Source organism: Schistocerca cancellata, chromosome 6 (genome assembly GCF_023864275.1).
Source record: "Schistocerca cancellata isolate TAMUIC-IGC-003103 chromosome 6, iqSchCanc2.1, whole genome shotgun sequence".
Lineage (NCBI taxonomy): Eukaryota > Metazoa > Arthropoda > Insecta > Orthoptera > Acrididae > Schistocerca > Schistocerca cancellata.
In genome coordinates, this window is record NC_064631.1 from 172,348,628 (window position 1) to 172,373,817 (window position 25,190).

Here is a 25,190-nt window from a genome sequence, read left to right on the forward strand (position 1 = left end):
GTGCATTGTCCAGTTGCAACAGCAAGTTCCCTTGCCGGTCTAGGAATGGTAGAACGATGGGTTCGATGACGGTTTGGATGTACCGTGCACTATTCAGTGTCCCCTCGACGATCACCAGTGGTGTACGGCCAGTGTAGGAGATCGCTCCCCACACCATGATGCCGGGTGTTGGCCCTGTGTGCCTCGGTCGTATGCAGTCCTGATTGTGGCGCTCACCTGCACGGCGCCAAACACGCATACGACCATCATTGGCACCAAGGCAGAAGCGACTCTCATCGCTGAAGACGACACGTCTCCATTCGTCCCTCCATTCACGCCTGTCGCGACACCACTGGAGGCGGGCTGCACGATGTTGGGGCGTGAGCGGAAGACGGCCTAACGGTGTGCGGGACCGTAGCCCAGCTTCCTGGAGACGGTTGCGAATGGTCCTCGCCGATACCCCAGGAGCAACAGTGTCTCTAATTTGCTTGGAAGTGGCGGTGCGGTCCCCTACGGCACTGCGTAGGATCCTACGGTCTTGGCGTGCATCCGTGCGTCGCTGCGGCCGGTCCCAGGTCGACGGGCACGTGCACCTTCCGCCGACCACTGGCGACAACATCGATGTACTGTGGAGACCTCACGCCCCACGTGTTGAGCAATTCGGCGGTACGTCCACCCGGCCTCCCGCATGCCCACTATACGCCCTCGCTCAAAGTCCGTCAACTGCACATACGGTTCACGTCCACGCTGTCGCGGCATGCTACCAGTGTTAAAGACTGCGATGGAGCTCCGTATGCCACGGCAAACTGGCTGACACTGACGGCGGCGGTGCACAAATGCCGCGCAGCTAGCGCCATTCGACGGCCAACACCGCGGTTCCTGGTGTGTCCGCTGTGCCGTGCGTGTGATCATTGCTTGTACAGACCTCTCGCAGTGTCCGGAGCAAGTATGGTGGGTCTGACACACCGGTGTCAATGTGTTCTTTTTTCCATTTCCAGGAGTGTATTTTATCATGCACCTTACAGCCAGGACTTGGTACCCTCGATTTTCACCTCTACTCACATGAACTATGGGCTATGAAGGCAACATTTCGGCACCTTTTTTTAAATCAGACAACAAGCTGCAGATTAGCGTAGAGAACTGGCAGAATGCACAGGCTGCTGCGTTCTATGATGATGATATTGGAAAGTTGTTACAACGCTACGTCAGATGTCTAACTCAGAACGGCGACTATGTAGAGAAGTAACTCGAAAGTGTAGCTATCTGTTGCTAATAAAAATTTTTTGAATTTCACTGTGGTTTCAATTTCGCGACCGAGCGGACATTACTTTCCGAATAGCCCTCGTAATGTAATGCCGATAATGGCGTTCAGACAGATTTACAGGCGGACGCTACATCTTACGTTGTGATATTTGGATTTAAATTTTCGATGATATATGAAGTTAGCGGAGAACTTGCACCGTATATTTTGCCGCAGATGGAATTCCCACGAGGAAAAGGTACCCGCAGTAATGTACCATGTTAAACTTTGAAATTTGTATCGCTGCGACTGCTGATATGATGAACAAACGTATACTCAACTTAGAAACAAACACGACGCAAGCAGAAATCATCTCTTGCGTTACCAAGTGAACAGTACTGGAGATACAGAGCCAAAAATGCGAACACATGGTAAAAATTACGAATAAGTGATAGAGAGCAAACGAGACCTCAGATTATAACGCGAAGATGCGTGTAACTGTAGTCGGAGTTAGCAAACCCATTCAGCGACGACGGAAAATACACACTCAGAACAAGCAGGACAGGATAGGAAGAAAGAAAAACATTCCAAGAACAAAGAAACGAGGCCGAAAAACTAGTAATCAGCAAACGGAGAAAGATGATGTCTTCGTGGATGATGCTTACGTCGTGGAGACACAACCATGCATCTTTTCCGATAGCGAGAGGCCGGACACGATGGAGACAGCCAAAGATGCCGACTCCGCTCGGAGTTTAATATGGTCGGAAAATAAGGACTTCTTACGACGGACGCAAACAAAACCAAAACCTTTAATACAGCCATGTTAAATGTTAACCTCATAATTCCTAAAACAAGCCTTAAATCTTAGCACCATACTTGCGCACGGGTGAAATTGATATCTTGAAGCTACACAGGGTGAGATTTTACGATTTACCGAAATTCCAAGCACTGATTCGGTACTCAGCATTGAAAATAAACCAGGAACAGCTTCGTTACTCAATGCAGTTGTGAACAACACCTGATTTTACAAATATCGAAAGCCATTACATTTCAGCGATAGGATTTGTTGTTTATCAGTGCAAACTACCTTAACCAACCAGTGGAGTTAGGACGAAAGGAGATTTCGTAAGAGGCGCACTGGTGAAGTTGCTTAATAATTTACGTTAGCATACCATCTTAGGACTGTTTAACTGCATAGTGCGCAGCGAGGAACTACAAATATACGCAGCACAGAATCTGAACCTATTTGATGCATGGCAGCATCTACCCCAGAATACGATCTCTTACTGTTACAGGTCTACGATGACATCGAGTAGAGTGAACGGTATTTTCTGCACAAACAAAGGTAATCCAGACACATCTCAACCGCAGATTCTAGGTACTAAACGTTTTGGATCATTCTGCAAATAGTTTAACAGGGGCCCGGGATCTGGCAACACAGCCGAGTACGTCTATTGTAGCCTAGTCTCTAATAACACATTGTCGATAGCTAGAGGAAACCACTGTTATCTAGGGAGGGATAGGACAAAACGATCAGTTAAAACCGATATCAGTATTTTAGTTCTGGGTAACCGGTATTTTTCGGTATTTGTTTAGTATCGGTTATAGCAAGTGTTTTTATTTGTTACAAATAACCAGGTACAAAAACGGAAATATCACGTACTCATAGCAGTACTGCTAAAATTTTTCGTTTTCAAACAAACTTTGTTTAAAGAACCAGTTATTTTTATCTGTAAAATTTGTATTGCTTCGAAATATTGCATTATTATAGAAAATGTGAAAAGTGATTACTGGTATTTTAATAACAATGCTGACAGAAACAAGCAACAAATGCATGGCATAAAAATTGGTACAGCATTGCTGACAAATAATTTACCTCTTATCCGTTGTTTGACCAATGAGACAGCAGACATGCACATGCAATGTGTAAGAGTTGCCCCATATGGTCTAGACGACAATTTTGCAGTGTTGTCGTCGGACAGCAATTGTATCACAGAATGACACTATCCCTAGCCTGGAAGTATTTAAAGATGTGCGGTATCAGTGAAGTGCAACGTTCAGTTTGCGTAAAAACATCAAAAACGGAAGAAGACAAAAAACTTGTGGTATAATACAAGGAGAAAACTTAATAGTTAACAGTTCATTCATAGTTACAGTAAAAATATAAAGTTAATGATCTTCTGCCTGATCTACATAATATGTCTTTCTCTCCAGAATGAGATTGCCACGCTGCAGCGGAGTGTGCGCTGATGTGAAACTTCCTGGCAGATTAAAACTGTGTGTCGGACCGAAACTCAAACTCGGAAGCTTTGACTTTCGGAGGCTAGTGCTCTAACGTCTTTTTTTATTTTGCACCTTATTTTTCGTTGTATTTGGTCGTAGCGGACGTTACTTGACAGCAGTTGAAGTTCATTATTGATCGCTTGACTGATTTTCTTTTTTTTTTTTTTTTATTACAGAGACCAGCTAGTTCTCTGGCCGAACACGATAAGCTACCGTGCCGACGACCGTCTGAGGTACCCAAGCACGACTGACGACCTATCCTCACAGCTTTAATTCCACCAGTACCCTGTCTCCTACCTTCCAAACTTCACTGAAGCTCTCCTGCAGAACTTACAGATGTAGCACTCCTGGAAGAAAGAATATTGCGGAGACACCCGCAACAGCGTGGAAATTTCATTCTCGAATCATCCCCTAGGGTGTGGCTAAGCCACGTCTCCGCAGTATCTTTTCTTCCATGAGTGCAAGTTCTGAAAGGTCTACAGGAGAGCTTCTGTGAAGTTCGGAAAGTCTGAGACAGGTTACTGATGAATTAAAGCTGTGAGGGCGGGTCGTGAGTCATGCTTGGGTAGCTCAGATGATAGCACAATTGCCAGCGAAAGGCAAAGGTCCCGAGTTCGAGTAGCGGTCCGGCTCGTAGTTGTAATCTGCCAGAAAGTTTCACGACTTCGTCCGTTTGTACCTCTTGAAACCGGAAAAATTATCACGAAACATAGAGTCCTTCAACCTCAGTTTTCACCCTTGAACACTGACTATTCGTAATGTCCCAATAATGATATGATTCCCGATTACAAGATAATTTTTGACGAGAGTTTCAAAACATTAGAACCAGGAGGACAATGCTCGTGACTTCTTGCAGTATTGAAACACTTATCACATTTCGAGGAAAGCGGCGAACGATGGACATTCTAAATAAATGATGACTAACTGACAACCTCAGCTGCCGACAGGTGTTGTTGATATACCTCGATGTCGACAGCTGAAAATGTGTGCCCCGACCGGCAGCTGAAGTTGTCAGTTAGTCATCATTAATTCCAGGGAAAAGCTGCACGGTCATCAACAGTAACTGTTCTTTCGAGAACAAGTTACTGTCTTCGTATATATAGTTTAGGCTACCCAGCCATTCATCTTCGTCTGTGCGAATGCGCACAGGTTGCCCTAACTCTTACGGGAATCGCCAAAGCGTGCGCGAGTAAATATCTATACGGTACAATACATATGTAGAATTGTGGACAGTTGGGAATGTGAGTCTCACGGGAAGCGTGCAAGGGATAAGTCCCTGCAGTCGCGCTATTCATCTGTGTCCTCGGTGGCTCAGATGGATAGAGCGTCTGCCATGTAAGTAGGAGATCCCGGGTTCGAGTCCCGGTCGGGGCACACATTTTCAGCTGTCAACATCGAGGTATGTCAACAACACCGGCCGGCAGTTGAGGTTGGCAGTTAGTCATCATTTATTCCAGAGAAAAGCTGTACGGTCATCAACAGTAACTGTTCAGTCGAGAACAAGTTACTGTCTTGGTATAGACATTCTAAATTTTCATTTATTTGCTTTTTTAATTCAATATTTAGATTCGATGTATCTTGAAACAGAGTCAGGTAGACTGTTTCAATCTTTGTTCGATTTCTACGTGTACTTAATGAAATAACAGGAATAAAACACCGGAAAGTGGCTACTTCAGAAATGTGTCATTCTGAGCGGTTGTAACAGTCCGTTTAAACTGGCGTGGGAAAGCCGGTGGTGTCAGCAATAACCGCCATCCCTACTATTATGTCAGTCAATACACACTCTATAAAAAATTAATAGTTAGAAAAACGACGCACGACGAAAGAATAATCCGAATGAGACGGAAATCGGTGGATGTGATGTAAAAGTACTGACAAACAAATGATTACAACATCAGAAAAATTGGATGATTTATTCAGGAGAAAGAGCTGCTCGAACTGAGCAAGTCAATAACGTATTGATCCATCTCTGGCCGTTATGCAAGCTGCTATTCAGTTTGGCACTGATTAATAGAGCCATTGGCTGTCCTGAGGGATGTCGTGGAAAATTCTGTCCAATTGGCGGCGTTAGACTGTCATATCCCGAACTGGTTGGAGGACCTTGCACATGATGCTCGAAACATTCTCAATTGAGGAGAGATCTGGCGAACTTGCTAGGCAAGGTGGGGTTTGGCAAGAACGTAGACAAGCAGCAGAAACGCTCACCATGTGCGGACGGGCCCAGGAAGGGTTTTCCATGAAGGGCAACAAAACGGAGCGTAGAATATCGTCGACGTACCGCTGTTATTATCAGAATCGACCACATCCAACACCGAAAATGTTAGTTCAGGTACACATGCCGACGAGGGGATGGAGTAGAAGGAAAGGTTACAGGAGAATGTGGGCTTGGGACAAGGAATGAGAGAGGAGAAATGCTAATTCAGTTCCGTAATAAATTTCATCTAGTAATAGAGAGTATACTGTCCAAGAATCACAAGACGAGAGGGTACACTTGGAAAAGGCCGGGTGATACGGGAGCATTTCAGTTAGATTACATTATGATCAGGCAGAGATTCCGAAATCAGGTACAGGATTGCAAGGTGTATCTAGGAGCAGATATAGACTCGGATCCCAATGTAGTAGTGATGAAGAGTAGGCTGGAGTTTAAGAGATTAGTCAGGAAGAATGAATACGCAAATTAATGGGATACGGAAGAACTAAGAAATGGTGAGATACGCTTGATGTTCTCCAAAACGAGGAAGAAAGGAATAAGGAATAACTCAGTAGGCAATACAGGTATAGAGAATGGACTTCTCTAGAAGTTCGAAAGAAAAACATGGGTACAAAGAAGGTAACTGCGAAGAAACCACGGGTAACAGCAGAAATACCTCATTTGATCTATGAAAGGAGGAAATGCAAAAATGTCCCGGGAAACTCAGGAATACAGAAACACAAGTCACCGAGAAACGAAATAAATAGGAAATGCAGGGAAGCTAAGACGAAATGGCTGCATGAAAAATGTGAAGATATCGAAAAAGAAATGATCGTCGGAAGGGCAGACCCAGCATGAAGGAAATCAAAACAACCTTCGGTGACATTAAAAGCAATGGTGGTAACTAGACCGCGGATTTTAGGTAAAAACCTATTTTGTTCCTGAGTTCCTATTTGCATAAAATTTTGTACTTATGCGTTTCATGACTATTTACACTTAATAGCGTTAATTCTATAGGACCTAAAAAAGCCTATTTCGACTTGAGTGCCTATTCTTGCCTATTTCGCTTTAATATATTAAAAAGTGCCTATTTCATCATATAAGCAGTGGCTCCAAGTTTTTCCACACTATACGACAGATGGAAAAATTATTTTCTGCCCAGCATGCAGCAAGGTGGCTAGTTGATATGCACTCATGCTTCGTATTTGCCTAACACTTCGGTCTTTTTTTATTTTTTTATATCGCTATCCGTGTTAATACCAAATACTCTTTATAGGTGTTTTATTATTCAAATGTAAAAAATAGATCACGGATCTTTAGATTAAAACCTATTTTTTTTTCCTAAGCTCGAATTTGCATATAAATTGGTACTTATGCGTTTCATGACTAACTAAATTGAATACCGTTAGTTTTATAGGACATAAAATTGCGTATTTCGACGTTGACGCCTAATTTTGCCTATTTCGGCATCAAAATCCTAAAAAGTACCTATTTCGTTAATCTAACATAGAGTTCTTGTGTTTTCAAAGATTATAAAAAGGAAGTAAACTTAGGGCTTTACGTCTAGTCGAAGGTCGTTAGAGACTGTTTACAATTCCTTTGCTTGCCTTACCACCAGCAGCACTCGGCACGGTTGAATGGTCACCCATCCAAGTACTCGCCGAGCGCGACAGTGCTTAACTTCGGAGAGCGAATGGGAACCGGTCAAAGATTTGAGATACACATTAGAATCAAACGTGGGAGTACTAAATGTTATATTTCAAAATATTTCGTTCGTAGAATTCTGGCCAGCTGTGTATTTTCGCAAAGAAACGGTTACATGGGACTTAAGCTGAGCACGGATTAAAAAATCACAATGTTAATCGTAGACGCCCTCTATAGCTAAATTATTGCCCTTCGCGCATTTTCTCGCTGCTGTCTACAGGCAGTCCTATCAAACTACTCTGTTCCGTGAAAGGTATTATACGTGAATTTTCTGGTTCCAAAAATAGTTTGCCAGCAGTGAGATGTTTTCATCTAAAGCACGGGTAGATTCCATTCGCTTGTTCAGAAGGGGCGGCCGTGTGTCAGGAGCCATATGCCCAGCAACGAGTACGGTACTTTCCATACCACTCCCATGCACCACAGAAAAAACCAGGAAAACAGGTCATCGTTCACTTTTTCCCAGCGAAAACAAATCAGTACATTGTGTAGCGACCGACGTGTTAAGTGTTACTGACGTTCTAAGTACAAAATAGATTCTAGTTTCTGTGTGAGAATACTACGCCATGCCGAAAACAGCCAGTTCAAAGTCTACTCATATAAGGCAATGGCTGCAAGATTTTCCGCATTATACAACAGATGGGAAAATTATTTTCTGCCAAGTATGCAACACGGAGGTTAGTTGATGTTTTCCTTAGACTTCCTATTTTCCTGTCACTTAGGATTCTTTTTTATCGCTATCCTTTAGTAATACGAAATACTCTTTATATGCGATTCTAAACTGCATTTCCATTTTCTCTCGTATTAGGTTTTTAGTGTTAAGAAATCTCACTTAACTCAGCATGCAGATGGAATCGCACATAAAGCTAATGTTGAACGAAAGTCAAAATTGAAGCAAACTCTTTTAATCAATAAGTCTGGTGAATCCTACGAAAAAAACAAGTTCTGCAGTGATTTGTGTCATACACTTGTGGCAGCAAACATCACCTTTCGGAAACTAGAAAACCCTATTTTCAGAGGTTTTCTTGAGAAGTACTGCCATCAGTATATTCCTGCAGAGTCAACTTTACGTAAGAATTATGTGGATTCAGCTTATAATGCTGCACTGCACAGAATCCGAGAAGATGTTGGAGAACCTTGTATATGGATTTCTGTGGATGAAACTACTGACAGTCTTGGCCGTTACATTGCAAACCTCATTATTGGCAAGCTAGATTCAGATGCTCCATCCAGGGCTCATTTGATTTACTCAAAACAACTTTCAAAAACTAACCAACAAATAATAGCACAGTTTGTGAACTATGGGCTTAAGGTGCTGTACCCAAACTGAGTGGATGAGAATAAGGTGCTTCTGGCCGTCACTGATGCTGCTGCATATATGATAGCAGCGTTTCAACTATTAAAAGTATTCTACCCATTGATGCTGCACGTAACTTGTGTAGTGCATGGGACCAACCACGTAGCAGCGCAAGTAAGGCTACCATTTTCTAAAGTAAATGGAGTAATATCTATGGTGAAGAAAATTTTTGTTAAGGCACCATCAAGAATACAGGCACTCAAAGAACAGCTTCCAGATGTTCCATTCCCGCCAGAGCCTGTTGTCACCCGCTGGGGCACGTGGCTGATAACAGCAGAATACTATAGTACGCATCTCTCAGCTGTCCAGAAGGTGGTTGAAAATATACCGGAGGATGCTGCATCCGTAACTGCAGCAGTGAAGTTACTCAAAGATTCTTCTTTAAAACGGGACTTATCTTACATTAGGGCCCACTACACATTTATGGCAAGAATAATTTCGCAATTAGAAGGATCAGGGAGACCTATCTACGACAATATTTCTTTGCTTGAAGAAGTCAAAATGAAAATTAATGAAGCACCAGGTGAAGTAGGAGAAAAATTACGGGCAAAAATGCAAACGGTGTTGCAGGAGAACACTGGCCTGAAGGAGTTGTGCGCAGCTGCCGACATACTTAGTGGAAAATCCAGCACTCCTGACTGCAGCACTCCTGTCCAACATGTGCCGAAAATGAAGTACGCAACTGCCACATCTGTTGATACAGAACGTCTTTTTCAGCGTATAAATTGATTCTGACTGACAAGCGCCACAGTTTTTCACTAGAAAACCTAGAAAATATTTTGGTTATTTATTGTGCAGCCAACTTTGGTTAGAATATGTGAAACTACGAATGTATTAATTAAACCATTGCCACATCTTTTTTACAGAGATCTTTTTCTTGCAGGAACTCAAAAATATTTGGAGTTATGTTCAGCATTAATGTTGTAGCTTGCTGTGCTGTGTAACTGTGTAAATATTCAATCTCCTTGTTTTAATGACTACTAAGATGTTCATACTGTCAACACTGTGTATTATAATTTATTTTTATTTTCTCTGCATCATTTTTATTAGAGCTTATTTTAGGTTTTATATAGTCTAAATGAACTACTGAAGGAGCCTATTTTAGGTGCCTAAAACATACTTTTTTACGACCTAAAGATCCGTGGTCTAGTGGTAACATTAAGAGTGCAACGCGAAATCCACTGGTAAATACAGAGGAGAGAGGGGGTAGGTGGAAACAATACATTGGAAGCCTCTATAAGGAGGATCTGTCATATGTGATAGAAGAAGAAACAGGAGTTGATTTAGAAGAGATAGGGGATCGTGTATTAGAATCAGAATTTAAGTGTGCTTTGGAGGACTTAAAATGAAATAAAGCAGAAGTGATAGATAACAATCCAACAGAATTTCTAAAAGCATTGAAGAAAGTGACAAGAAAACGACTATTCACACTACTGTGTAGAATGTATGAGTCTGGTGACATACCATCTGAGTTTCGGAAAAAATATCATCCATACAATTCCGAATACTGCAAGAGCTGACAAGTAACAGAATTATCGCACAATCCTCTTAACATCTCATGCATCCAAGTTGCTGACAAGGGTAATATTCAAAAGAATGGAAAAGAAAATTGGGGATGTGTCAGATGACGATCAGTTCGGCTATAGGAAAGGTAAAGGCACCAGAGAGGCAATTCTGGGGTTGCGGTTGATAATGGAAGTAAGACTAAAGAAAAATCAGGACACATTCATAGGATCAGTCAACCTTGAAAAGCATTCGGCAATGTAAAATGGTGCAAGATGTTCGAAATTCAGCGAAAAACAGGGGTAAGCTATAGGGAGAGACGCGTAATGCACAATATGCACAAGAGCCAAGACGGAATAATAAGAGTGGACAACCAAGAACGAAGTGCTCGAACTAAAAATGGTGTAAGGTAATGTACAATCTGTACATCGAAGAAGCAATGATGGAAACAAAAGAAAGGTTCAGGAGTCTAATCAAAATTCATGGCGAACGGGTATCAGTGATAGATTATTACATAATCATCTAAATGGAATGAACACTTTAATGTATAGAGAAAATGGGTATAAATCGAAGAAAGACGAAAGTAATGAGGAGCAGCAGAAGTGAGAACAGCTGGAAACTTAACATCAGGATTGATGGTCACGAAGTAGATTATGTTACTACCTTAGGCAGAAAAATTACCAATGACGGACGGACCAAGGAGGACATCAAAAGCAGACTAGCACTGATAAAAAGGGCATTCCTGGCTAAGAGAAGTCTACTAGTATCAAACTGAGGCCTTAATTTAAGGAAGAAATTTCTGAGAACGTGCTTGTGGGGCTTAGCATTGTATGGTCGTGAAACATGGACTGTGGGAAAACTGGAACAGAATAGAATCGATGCGTTTGAGATGCGGTACTAAGGACGAATGTTGAAAATTGGTTTACTAATAAGGTGAGGAATGAAGAGGTTCTGCGCAGGATCAGAGAGGGAAAGAATATATGGAAAACACTGACGAGGAGAAGTGACAGGATTGTAAGACACTGCTAAGACATCTGGGAACTACTTCCATTGCACTAGAGGGAGCTATAGAGAGCTAAAACGGTAGAGGACAGGGTTGGGAATACATCCAGAAAATATTTGTGTATGTAGCTTGCAAGTGCTACTCTGAGATGAGGCGGGCCGCATCAAACCAGTCATATGATCATGACTCAAAAAAAAAAAAAAAAAAAAAAAGGAGACCGCGATGTCGTGAATGACAACCAAAGGGGTCCTGGTATGAAAAGAAACCGCACTCCAGACCATCACTCCAGGTTATCGGGTTGTATGGCGGCCACACTCGGGTTGGTATGCCACTACACTACACAATTCGGGGCGTCTTCAGATATGTCCTGGTTGGTCATTGGGGCTTAATTCGAAGCGGGACTCCTCACTGAAGCCAATTCCACTCCAGTCAATCAGATTCCAAGCCGAAGATTTATCCGGAGAGACTCCAGGCAGTGGTGGTATACCAACCTGACTGTCGCTCGCCATACGGATCGACAACCAGAAGTGATTGTCTAGGGTGCCGTTTGTTTTCATAGCAGGACCTCTTTGGTTGTAATCCACAATACTCTCACTACACATCGGTAAGTAGACGATATTCTACACCTATTTTTGGTTCCCTGGTGGGAATTTAAGGAGAACGGACCTGGATAAACTGATTAAACCAGAGGTTGTATAGAGTTTCAGGGAGAGCATTAGGGAACAATTGACAGGAATGGGGGAAAGAAATACAGTAGAAGAACAATGGGTAGCTTTGAGGAACGAAGTAGTGAAGGCAGCAGAGGACCAAGTAGGTAAAAAGACAAAGGCTAGTAGAAATCCTTGGGTAATAGAAGAAATATTGAATTTAATTGATGAAAGGAGAAAATATAAAAATGTAGTAAATGAAGCAGGCAAAAAGGAATACAAACGTCTCAAAAATGAGATCGACAGGAAGTGCAAAATAGATAATCAGTGATGGCTAGAGGACAAATGTAAGGATGTAGAGGCTTATCTCACTAGGGGTAAGCTAGATACTGCCTACAGGAAAATTAAAGAGACCTTTGGAGAAAAGAGAACCACTTGTATGAATATCAAGAGCTCAGATGGAAACCCAGTTCTACGCAAAGAAGGGAAAGTAGAAAGGTGGAAGGAGTATATTGAAGGTCTATACAAGGACGATGTACTTGAGGACAATATTATGGAAATGGAAGAGGATGTAGATGAAGACGAAATGGGAGATGTGATACAGCGTGAAGTGTTTGACAGAGCACTGAAAGATCTGAGTCGAAACAAGGCCCCGGGAGTAGACAACATTCCATTAGAACTACTGATAGCCTTGAGAGAGCCAGTCCAGACAAAACTCTGCCATCTGTTGAGCAAAATGTATGAGACAGGCGAAATACCCTCAGACTTCAAGCAGAATATAATAATTCCAATCCCAAAGAAAGCAGGTGATCACAGATGTGAAAATTACCGAACTAACAGTTTAATAAATCACGGCTGCAAAATACTAACGCGAATTCTTTACAGACGAATGGAAAAACTGATGGAAGCCGACCTCGGGGAGGATCAGTTTGGATTCTGTAGAAATATCGGAACACGTGAGGCAATACTGACCCTACGACTTATCTTAGAAGCTAGATTAAGGATAGGCAAAACTACGTGTCTAGCATTTGTAGACTTAGAGAAAGCTTTTGACAATGTTGACTGGAATACTCTCTTTCAAATTGTGAAGGTGGTAGGGGTAAAATACAGGAAGCGAAAGTCCATTTACAATTTGTACAGAAACCAGATGGCAGTTATAAGAGTCGTCGGACATGAAAGGGAAGCAGTGGTTGGACATGGAGTGGGACAGGGTTGTAGCCTCCCCGACGTAATTCAGTCTGTTTATTGAGCAAGCAGTGAAGGAAACAAAAGAAAAATTCGGAATAGGTATTAAAATCCATGGAGAAGAATTAAAAACTTTGAGGTTCGCCGACGACATTGTAATTCTGTCAGAGACAGCAAAGGACTTGGAAGACCAGTTGAACGGAATGGATAGTGTCTTGAAAGGAGGATATAAGATGAACATCATCAAAAGCAAAACGAGGATAATGGAATGTAGTCGAATTAAGTCGGGTGATGCTGAGGGAATTAGATTAGGAAATGAGATACTTAAAGTAGTAAAGGAGTTTTGCTATTTGGGGAGCAAAATAACTGATGATGGTCGAAGTAGAGAGGATATAAAATGTAGACTGGCAATGGCAAGGAAAGCGTTTCTGAAGAAGAGAAATTTGTTAACATCGAGTATAGATTTAAGTGTCAGGAAGTCGTTTCTGAAAGTATTTGTATGGAGTGTAGCCATGTATGGAAGTGAAACATGGACGATAAGAAGAGAAAAGAAGCTTTCGAAATGTGGTGCTACAGAAGAATGCTGATGTTTAGTTGGGTAGATCACGTAACTAATGAGGATGTATTGAATGGGATTGGAGAGAAGTTTCTGGCACAACTTGACTAGAAGAAGGGAGCGGTTGGTAGGACATGTTCTGAGGCATTAAGGGATCACCAATTTAGTACTGGAGGGCAGCGTGGAGGGGAAAAATTGTAGAGGGAGACCAAGAGATGAATATACTAGGCAGATTCAGAAGGATGTAGCTTGCAGTAGGTACTGGGAGATGAAGAAGCTTGCACGGGGTAGAATAGCATGGAGAGCTGCATCAAACCAGTCTCAGGACTGAAGACCCAACAACAACAGCACATTGCAAGTCGTCCTGGGATCATATCTTAGTAAGATAACGCACGTCCGCACACGGCGAGAGTTTCTTCTGCTTGTCTTCGTGATTGGCAAACTCTAACTTGGCCAGCAAGGTCGCAGGATCTCTCCGCAATTCAGAACTTTTTGAGCATTGTGAATAGGGCCCTCCAACCAGCTGTGAACTACGACGATCTATAGCGCCAATTCGACATAATTTGCAGTGAAGACAACCTGATCACAGAAAGACATAAAACAACGATATCAATCAATGCCAAGCTGAATAACTGCTAACGTAAGTGCCAGGAGCGCACCAACATGTTATCGACTTGCTCAATTTATGAAGCTGTTTCTCTTGAATAAATAATCCAATTTCTCTGATATTGTAATTACTTGTTGGTCTATACATGTAAATCACATCTACCGATTTGTTTCCCATTTGGATAAATCTCATTCTTATCTCATTCTCCATGCCAAGAAAAGGATACACTATAATTTCATTTTACTGAATTGAGAAGTTACCCGAAGTTTGAATTCCGTCTCTCAGAGCGTAAATCAAGAGGATTATGCGTATAAAAAAATGGTTCAAATGGCACTGAGCACTATGGGACTTAACTACTGAGGTCATCAGTCCCCTAGAACTTAGAACTACTTAAACCTAACTAACCTAAGGACATCACACACATCCATGCCCGAGGAAGGATTCGAACCTGCGACCGTAGCGGTCACGCGGTTCCAAACTGAAGCGCTTAGAACCGCACGGCCACACCGGCCGGCAGATTATACGTATAAAATGCGCGTGTGTTGTAATGAACATCCTAGCAGGCACTATATTAGGGAGCCTTATTGTGATTGTGAAGAGGTTGGCAGAAACTAATAGCAAACATTCAGTATGAAAAAGTAACTTATACGCAGATCAAAGCTCCATACTAAATTACGTTGTCGGGCACTATACATGCTTACGTAATTAAACCGACACTCACTGGAAAGCGGAGTGGGCTTGGTGGAACATAGACTCGAAGAGTGGCCAGTACGGAAAGAATAGGAAACTCATTGCAGGTATTACATTCGAAGGCCTAAAAGAGATAATCCTAGCGGTACCAAGAAACAAAAGGGCAGGACTGAACGGACTCCTCATTGAATTCCAGCAACGTTTTCTGTATTCGACGAGAGGAAAATATGCGCCAATATTAGACGACCTGCTTACCAGTGACACTTTCCTCACTGCCTTCACAGATGACTTTGGAGTAGTTACCCAGAAGAAGAACAGCGTCAAGTCTACAACAAATGTAGGGACATTAACTCAGTTGACCCCCAACTGCAGACGTGTAGAAACATCTATATCCCGTAAGTTTACTGAAGCTGACAAAATTTTATTAAATTACTGTTCAGTGAATGCATACACAACACTATCCCTATAGATAGCCAACAGCAAGATGGATAAGACAGGAGCTAATGTTTATACTAAAGCAATTTGTTAGACAAATTTGTCTGTATCCAAATCCAGAGATTACTCCAATTATTTACTTTACTAACCCTTCTCTGCTACGTAATATGTTTAACTGCACAAGATTGCTTAAGATGCCTAGAGAGGCAACAGTAGAGATATGCCTACAGTTTCCGTTACAGTCCAAGACGGTAAATTCTAGGTGATAATGAAATGACTGTAGCTGTAATCGCTGTCGGATTTCAGCTATACTTTGATTAAATTGAACTCTCTTTCGAAGATTACGATCCGCTGAAATTTTGTTTGCCGTTTAGCTTCACCAGTTTCCGCCTCTATATGGCTCTGAGCACTATGCGACTTAACTTCTGAGGTCATCATTCGCCTAGAACTTAGAACTAATTAAACCTAACTAACCTAAGGACATCACACACATCCATGCCCGAGGCAGGATTCGAACCTGCGGCCGTAGCGGTCACTCGGCTCCAGACTGTAGCGCCTAGAGCCGCACGGCCACTCCGGCCGGCTCCGCCTCTATAGCCTGTCTAGGTTTATGTCGGTGATCACAGAATATGATATTTGTGGTGTATCCACAGCCCTTTCTATTGTTAAAACCCATCTAAGCAAAAACAGTAAATACTACAGAATGAGCCTGTTTAGCATCTCAAGAAATTGCATAAACTCACACTATTCACCCTTTCCATTCTTATCACAACAGTAGACCCAACAGCGAACGCTAGTGACAAGTGTATAATTGGAACTTTACCCCTGTGCACACTGATAACTTCACATTTCTGTTCATCTTTTATAAGGATATTATTAGTTTTCCTTGTGCTTAATGCAAAAGCGACAATTTTGCTGCCTGTGTCTTATGAATACAATATTTCAATGTACTGAACCCAATAAATATTTTTAAAAAGCGTCATTGTCCCTTAAGACCCCATTAACATTGAGTTACAGAAAACTCATTGAATTTAATAACACAAATTACGCAAGTACCAAAAATTGAACCTGTGTGTACATGAAAAAAGATTGTACCTGGTAAGGTAAGATTCAGTTCCTGCTCTACAACTTCAGACCATATCTTGGTGGTCTCGTTACAAACTGACATTTTTAAACCCCATAAATATCACTTTTTGTTTTCAGGTGCACACATGAAACAGCCGAGTGCAGCTGATTATGAGCTCATCCCACCCGACGGAGGATGGGGCTGGATGGTCGTCTTGGGTGTTGCCCTCAACACTGTAAGTTGAAAGACCCAGTGGGAAGAAAGTAAGCCAAAACACTAATAACATCGATAATGAATGTCCTAATCCAGAACAACAAGCCAGTACCCAAGTCCCGTGTTATTAGCACTAGTGCATGGTTCATCACATTAAGGCGACTACTGCCTACGTTCGACGTCCATGTGCAATAACCACTCACAAACGGCGGGTGGCAACACTAACACTGATGGGTATATGAAACATGTCTGGGGGAACCAACAACGGTGTACCTGACATCCAGTAGGGCACAATCATTTGCTTTCGGGCCAAGTATGGAAGTATTTATGAAACGCCTAAGTTCGTGAACTGTTCGCGAGCCGCCGTGGTAAAAGTGTACTGTGCATGGCAAAATGTCGCTATCCAAAACTGGCTCCCAGGCAGCTGTGGTGCATCACCGTCAACCGATGACAGGGGTGAATGTCGGCTGTGGAGATGTGTTCTGTCGAATAGACGTGCAACAGTTGAGCAACCGACAGTCCAGATGAAGCAAGGAGCTACCAGCAGCGTCTCCTGAATGACCGGTCAGCGAATGTTGCTGGTATGTACCTTCGAAGCAGGCATCTTGTTCATGGTCGACGAAAGCTAAAATTTGCGCGCCACTTCCGCAACCTGGCGTCCACTGAGTGACGATAGGTGGCCTTTTCAGATAAATCACGTTTTATGCTCCGTCGGAGAGAAAGCAAACACTCTGCAACAACCGTCGGTACGGTTCAGACCGGAGTAGGGAAGGGAGGCACAATGGGTCAAACGAATATGCATCTATCCTTGGAGACCATGTTCACCCCTAGATGCGGTTTGTTTTCTCTCAGCACTATGGCACTTACCAGCAGGACAATGCAACCTGTCACACAGCGTGCAGTGCACGAACGTTGTTCAAAGAGCACTAGGATCAGTTTACTGTATTCCCCTGACCACTGAACTAAACGAAATTAAACACAGTCGAGAATATGTCGAATGACCCCGATGGTTCTGTTCGCACCATGGATCCTCAGTCCAGAACTCTCGCGCATCTGGCCATGGCAGTGGAGTCGACATGTCTCCATATCCCTGTCGTTACCTTCCAGAACCTCATTGATTCTCTTCCTGGAAGTGCGGCAGCGATCAGCGCTGCCAAAGGTACTTGCTCAGGCTTTTGACAAGTGATCACATTAACGTGACTGGACAGCGTAATTATGTGTAAATGATAGCAAACTATAAATTTATTTCTAAAATTCAAAGTGAAATGGACACGTAAGCACATATTTATGTGCAAATGTTCGAGTGGAACGTAACTGAGACCACTTTATAAGTTACACAATGGAATTTTACCCGAATTGTCATAACGAAACTAAGAGTGAGAAATAGACAAATTGGGTATGAAATTGACCAGCGTAATTTCTAGTTTTGCAAGGAAAGATTTACTTGCTCAAAATGATTCAGGTTAATTACGAAAAACTTAATTAATCATTAGAGAAGATCCTTTTCCAAATTTTCATAGCCAAAGGAAGAGTGGAAAATGTACAAGTGATGTGTGGAATTGACCAGTAAGGGATCCAGCTTCATGCAAAAGATTTAATTCCTTGAAAGTAATCAGGATAAATAAGAAAAACTTAATTAGTGAATTGAGAGAGAATAGCAATATTTCATGAACAGCTGCTGTTAGCTATGTACACGAAATGTCAAAAAGTTTATCTGTATTCTGCATAACGCGTTACGCCGATTCGATATTTAAGTGTCAATAAAAAACCCGAAAGAAATGTTGAAAAGGAAACAGTTAAATGTTTTGTGAAATGATTCGTCTAAAAGTAAGAAATAAAACTGGTTAGAGAATCATTTGACGAACGTGTTGAAGCTGCTCTAAGTCGAGTACAGCAAATGAGGAGGAGAATAAGAAATCAGAGTTCAGTGTTTTACTTAGAATTTAAAACAGTACTAGTGGACAAACTTATGGTGGATTATGTCGACCGTGTAATCTTATTTGCTGTACGTGATTTCGAGTATCATTCAGGGGTGCAGCAAATGTTTCTCTAATGCGCTTCATTTCCTCATTTTAGCAAAATTATTTTCGAACAAATTTGAGCATTGTCTTTTCAGACACCTTTTTTCTGACAGATTGCTTACTGACTGTTGTTTTGTACGCCTACAGATGACCAGCATGTCCCTGGGTTCAGTTTTCAGCGTCCTCTTCGGAGACAAGCTGAGAGAGATGGGACACAAAACAACCAGCGCTGCAGTTATCATGAGCATCAGAATGGCTGTCATGCAGTTCTCAGGTAAGTCAAGCGTCGTATTTCCTTTGTTCTCCAGCATCAGAAATCGTAATATGTCAAGAGAAAAATTGCTGTTTGAAAATTAAATTCGTGGCGTCGTACACCTTGAGATCTTGACAGATGAGTGATATCCGATCTTGTAACCCTCTTTACGTAAGTCATCTCAGAGTACGGTGTTAGTAGCATTACGGTAACCTAAACAGAGAGAAGTAAGATTCGGATTTAAAGTTGTGTCGACACTAAGATTATTAGTATTACAGTACTGGCTGATTTTACTCTTGGGGAAGAAAATCACCAGTAAGTTTCTTCAGGAGTCCAACGTCTCCTTCACAGTACATTATTTAACCAAACAATGGAAAAAGCTCGAGGGCAGAACAATGTTTGTGTCTCGTTTCTACGAAACGCAAGTATCGTGTTGAATCATCTTGTCTACCTTACTCAGAAGCAATAGGTACTCGCGTAATCGTCGTAATTTACTGCTGCACGGTGCATTTCAGCTAACCGTATCAAAGGTTCAAAGCTCGGCGGTCAGTACTAACGCATTCCATGAAGTGTGCACACTAATGAGCCACCAGAGATTACTAATGTTTAATGCACTCAACCACATGGATGGGAAATTGCATATGAAAGGGGCAAAAGTTACGAAATAACTTCAGTTCAGACATTTATTCTATAGATATACAAATACAATATTACTAACAGAAGTAGCTCTGATGGATCAAAGGAAGACCTCAAGATATACCACACAAAGCACTAAATGTTCCTGAACATCAGTAAATTTCATGCTCTATATTTCACTTGACAACTGGGAGAAAAGCATGCTGATCTGAGGACATAAGGACGATCTGTTGTAGAACACTTATAGCCTAACCTGAACAAACGAACACGGGGTTGCACCTTTACTACACAAATAACAGGTATCGATAATTTACTAACTGAAAGAACTGTAGGACAGCTATAGCACGAACAATAGAGGAAGGACCTTTGTTCCTAGGACCAATCAAATAACGATGAAGAGTGTCGCAATGCAGCCTGCATACCTCATTCTGCAGGTGGTGCACCTCCAAGAAGTCTTTTCGGATCGGTAAACAGCGAAACAGTGCCTTAGTGCCCCCACATCCTGCCCATCATCCCCATCCACTCCCCCCCCCCCCTCCAATCCCCCACTCACAACAATGCTGAGCCAGACTTTCAATGGTAACAGAACCTTCAGGGCAACAGTTATTTATTCATCCTACCTACTCCTAAACAATAGTTCTATAATATACACAGACTAGCTCGTGATGATTAAGGAATGTTCATTCACGTTCTGATACATCTAATGTTTCCAATGGCCTTAAAATCTTTAACGAAAAATGTAAGTTCGTTGTTACACAATATTGTGCAACTCATGTACTGTTAGCAGCATAGGGGATTTTCCGCTTCAAAACACTACACACTTGCTGTTCTTCTTGCACTGTAAGAACCTAATATACCTTTCAACTGTTTTCTACATTTCTCCATCTGTAGACATTATGACTAATTCAGATAATTATGAACACTGCGAGTCGCTCTCTAATCTTTCGAACGCCATACGTGCTCCTGCAAGAAGTCGCCGATGCTTCTACCAAGAACATCTGTCTAAGAGATGTCTTCCACCTGATGATAATGCTGCAACTGTCGAAACGCGTTGCGGCTGCGGTATAGACTTCGTTTCCTTCCCATTTTTTTTCAAATGTATCACACTTTAACAAACAACAACATGGTTTATTCATACTACATTGCAGGGTCAGTACATACAGGCACAGAAACTAACATATGTATGTCTTTAGTCGAATGGAGGAATCTGCATGTTGCTTATATAGGATGTAAAATCATGCGTTTCCTGCAAACTTAGCTGTTAAAGTAAACCTCAGTAAAATCGTCGTTGAGATGAAATATTTTAACAAGTTATTGATTTATGAGAAATATTTCGGCACAATTCGCTTGATAAAGCAGGTCGAAAAGAACTTTCAAGAGATGTACTCTGATTAAAGATAAATACACTGTATGAGGCCTGAGATAGCGGAACACGGTTTTCCCGGTAGACGGACTCAGTGGTCACTGAACCAGACCAAAGGCAACGAAGTAGCAATTCACACAGATAAGTGACGCCAGCGCTGCACATTTGCATAACCCCCTTTACCCGTTTATTTCCTACCAGCCCCCCTTCCTGCCCGTAATCATTATTTCGTGTCCGTTGCATCTGCAGCCACAGCGCACTCATAAATCTTATCGTTGTGGGGTCAACGTCCGTTTTCTAGTGGGTCTGACCTACACAGCTTTATTCTCCTTTTTGCTTGTTGAAACATTTGGTTTCGCTGTTACACTGTTTCTCGATTGAGGGGATACTTTCCACATTTTCAACGTACATTAGCAAATAACTGGAAGAGATCTTGGTTTGACATTGAAATTACGTCGGCAGATGTCCTTCTGCTACTTACGTACGTGTTTACTGATACTTGTTAGCGAGATAACGCGCCTCGTATCAACACTTCTGATAAGAAACGTAAGAACTCCAAATCAGGTAATATTCCGATAGCTCACTTTGATAGCTTCAATATAATTGTGGAGATATCAAAATGAAATTCGTTTTGTACAACACTTCACGTCGTATGGGAAATCGGAAAAGTACTCGAAAGAAGTAGAGATTAATCAGAAGCAGTTCAATGATTACTTCAAATGTTGTTCCATTGATAACACTCTCGTGTAATATATCTACATCGAAAAAATATTCTGACAAATTTAGTTCTCCTCGCTGCATAACTGGTCATATTTATTATACTCTATCCCAGGAAGGGATAATCTGAATAACTGTTACGTCCTTAACTGAATTTTAAAACGTTTTAGGTCGCCATTCTTTGGATTAGAGGCTCCGAAAAGCTATCTCCTTGCGGAAAGATTCACTAGTCACAACGTGATATAACTGAACAATTTTGTTATCTAAAAATGTAAAATATAAATGTCGTATGGCATTGTTGGCTGTGATATCGCAAGCTGTGGAATCAGCAACAAGTCGAATAAGGTATTCTTTCTCCGAGCAAATTGGCCACTTTCCCTGTGGATATGCAAGTGTTGTGTCGCATTTTTAGCATGTAGGTGAGTATAACGGACGTATGTACAGTGTAGTGTTATGTTTATGGTGCATGGTGATGTAGAGAGAAGAGAGCTGTAACCTGGTGCCAGTACATAGCCTTGTCTTCTGAAATACCACCAAGCTGACCACTGTGCTTAATGTGCCCCTCAGCAGGCCGTTGTGGCCGAGCGGTTCTAGGCGCTTCAGTCTGGAACCGCGCGACCGCTACGGCCGCAGGTTCGAATCCTACCTCGGGCATGGATGTGTGTGATGTTCTTAGGTTAGTTGGGTTTAAGTAGTTCTAAGTCCTAGGGGACTGATGACCACAGGTGTTGAGTCCCATAGTGCTCAGAGCCATTTGAAACAATGTGCCCCCGCTGATCGACAGACCACTTGTCAACAGTGTCACACGCCCTCAGAACATGAGACTGTGCGGAGAGGTTTGGATTTTAATCCAGGTCATTGATGTAGAGACTGGTGATCAGAAACTTCATGCCTCCACGTCTCTTCCCCTTGTCGGCCGAATATTGTCCATCAAAATTTCATTCACGACCAGGATTCGAACCGGCTTACACCCGAGTCGAGCCCACCGCATAGCTTAGCTACCTCGACTGTGTAGGCGTTTTTCTAATGTGCTTTATGCTATCCATCTTAGTCTCATTTTGGACCACGGTTAACCGCTGTGTGGTTGACATTGCAGTACGCCGAATACCTGTGCTCTGGGCCTTCGATATACGACAAGCAACGTATTTTGGGAAGATGACTGTACTTGGTGATATCATTATCCCGGAAGAACTTCTCAGCGATTGACTGACTGATGTAACCTGTAGGCATGAAATGTCGGATCTCTAAGTGAAAAATCCCATTATATTGATTTTATCTTTCTGGTGAACAGTTGCCACTAATCGGAAAACTGGGAAATCCTGATAAAGTACAAACTCACACATATGTTTATTAAAATAGTTTATGTGTTAAAATGAAAAGGAATCCTTTGCCGTTCAATAAATTTACATATCCTAGTTAACTTACTCTTGTTTCCAAGGCGTGGTTCTATCGTAAAATGACTTTCGTCAACTTATCGTGACAGATACGCATACAGTTGGTTAGGGAACGTTGCCAGTAATCCAAATCAAACAGGCGTCATCCCATGATGCTCAACACAGGCATAATCATGGGTTAGTGGTGTTCATGTTGGACAGCGTAGTGAACGAAGGATTTGGATAACATGAGGAGTGTGCATGGGAAGTGTCCGTGTGGGAGAGCATACAGCCCCAGTGTACTTTCACTGCTGGCTTTAGCCCCCATAACTTGATGCGTGGTATTTGTACTGAAGCCGGATGCCTGACAAACCTAGCAGTTGCCGCTCTTCTGGTAGAAGGCGTACTCGCAAACGACCGTCACTGGTACCAAGGCAGACTCTTTTCTCCTCAATAATACCATTACACACCATTCATTCACGTAAATGTGGTTTTCTTCGCACCGTTGAAGCTGTGCCGGTTAGGTACAATATGGGAGTGGAAATATGACTAGTGGCGCCTTTTTTAGAAGTCCAACTTGTTACGAAAGCTCTTAAAGTGCCCGAAAGGTGCCCTTTTCCTGCTTTTGTACCCCACAAAGCGCAGATCTCGGCTTTGCGTCGTGACGATAAACTAGAGGCAGCCAGTGACAAAATGTACTTCTTTTTGATCAGCCTTGTGACTTGTTTGATGCAGCCCGCTGCGAATTCCTCGCCTGTGCCATTCTTTTAATTTCAGTGTATCACTCACAGCCTACTTACAGCCACTTACACTGGTGTCCAAAATTAAAGCAACAAACGGAAATTGTACAAGGTTGCGTTTATTTTGCAACAAAACAATACAAAAAGGTGACAGCAAAGTAGGAACAATCTAAAGAATATAGAACGTAAATTAAATGCAACATACATAACGGTAGACAAAAATGTTCTTCCTTTTTTTCCGACTTTAAGGATTTGCACACACAGTCCTGAAAATGTGCTCAGTACGGGCTGTGACCACCTCTGGCAACAGTACAGGCCTGACACCAAAGGGGCATGCTGTGAATGGTGTCATGACTCTTATGTCGAAGCAATAACGCCCATTCTCCCAGCAGAGTTGCTCGCAAGTCTTGAAGAGTGGTTGTGGATGTTGACGTGATGCAGCGCGTCTCCCTAGTGAATCCCAGACATGTTTTATGCGATTCAAGTAGGGAGATCGAGCAGACTACGCCACGCATGCAATACCTTCCGTTTCCAAGAAAACGTCAATCACCCGTTCTCTATGAGCTCCAGCATTATCGTCCATCAGTACGAAATCTGGGCTCACAGCACTTCACAACAACCACACATCAAGTCCAGAGGTCTCGTCACAATACCTGACAGCAATTAAACCTTGCCAATTCACCGGCACAATTTCATGAAGAGGTGTTCGACTGGTTAACATAATTCCTGCTCACAACATCAAAGATCTTCCTCAATATCGGTCTTTTTCTACAACGCTTGGGTCCCGAAATCGTGTTCCACGTTCCCCCCAGAAGTTAATCCGTCGAGGATCACTCACAAGATCAAATCGGAACTCATCTATGAAAAGAACATTGACCCACTGTTCGACTATCCAGGTAGCATTTTGACGACTCCACTCTAAACTTTTCCTTCTGTGAAGACGCGTCAAAGGTATAAATACAACAGGTCTCCGACAATAAAGGCCACTCTGTCGAGGCTCTCTGTGCAGCGCTTGTCTAGATACAACTTGTGCAACGGATGCTGCGAGGTCAGATGCCAGTTGCCGTGCATTAATAAGGCGGTACCGTCGTGTCCTTACAGCCAAATAACAGCCCTCTCTTTCTGGCGCCACATGTGGTCAGCCCTGTCCTTGTTTCGGTTTCCATAAACCGTCGCCACATCCGAGAAACAACAGGACGATTCATCTGAAGCCATCAGACCACATCAGCTTGCGACTGCCCAACTTCCATTCTTCCTTTGGCGCTTCACCGCATAGAGTTTAGCACGCGTCTTCTCTGTGCTATACTTCACCGTCTGTGACTGTACACAGCGGTTGTGGATGTGAGACTACCCAACAGACAGTACCCTGTTTGATAAGTGTCCTGACGTCATCTTTGGCGAGGTTGTTTGTTGACGGGAATGCCATCTTCT

General features: G+C 42.4%; 1 protein-coding gene and 1 non-coding gene across 2 annotated transcripts in view; both read left to right on the plus strand.

The window, feature by feature from the left end:
- Window positions 1-4,802: 4,802 nt before the first annotated feature.
- On the plus strand, window positions 4,803-4,876 carry Trnat-ugu (transfer RNA threonine (anticodon UGU)). The gene has a single exon. It is a non-coding gene; the product is annotated as a tRNA-Thr (tRNA).
- Window positions 4,877-16,588: 11,712 nt separating this feature from the next.
- Window positions 16,589-25,190, plus strand: part of LOC126088229 (monocarboxylate transporter 1-like) — a 66,252-nt gene continuing 57,650 nt past the window's right edge. Inside the window, exons 1-2 of the mRNA XM_049906357.1 lie at window positions 16,589-16,678; window positions 18,825-18,951. Of these exons, the coding sequence (XP_049762314.1) occupies window positions 16,589-16,678; window positions 18,825-18,951 (217 nt within the window). The remainder of the gene's footprint in view (window positions 16,679-18,824; window positions 18,952-25,190) is intronic.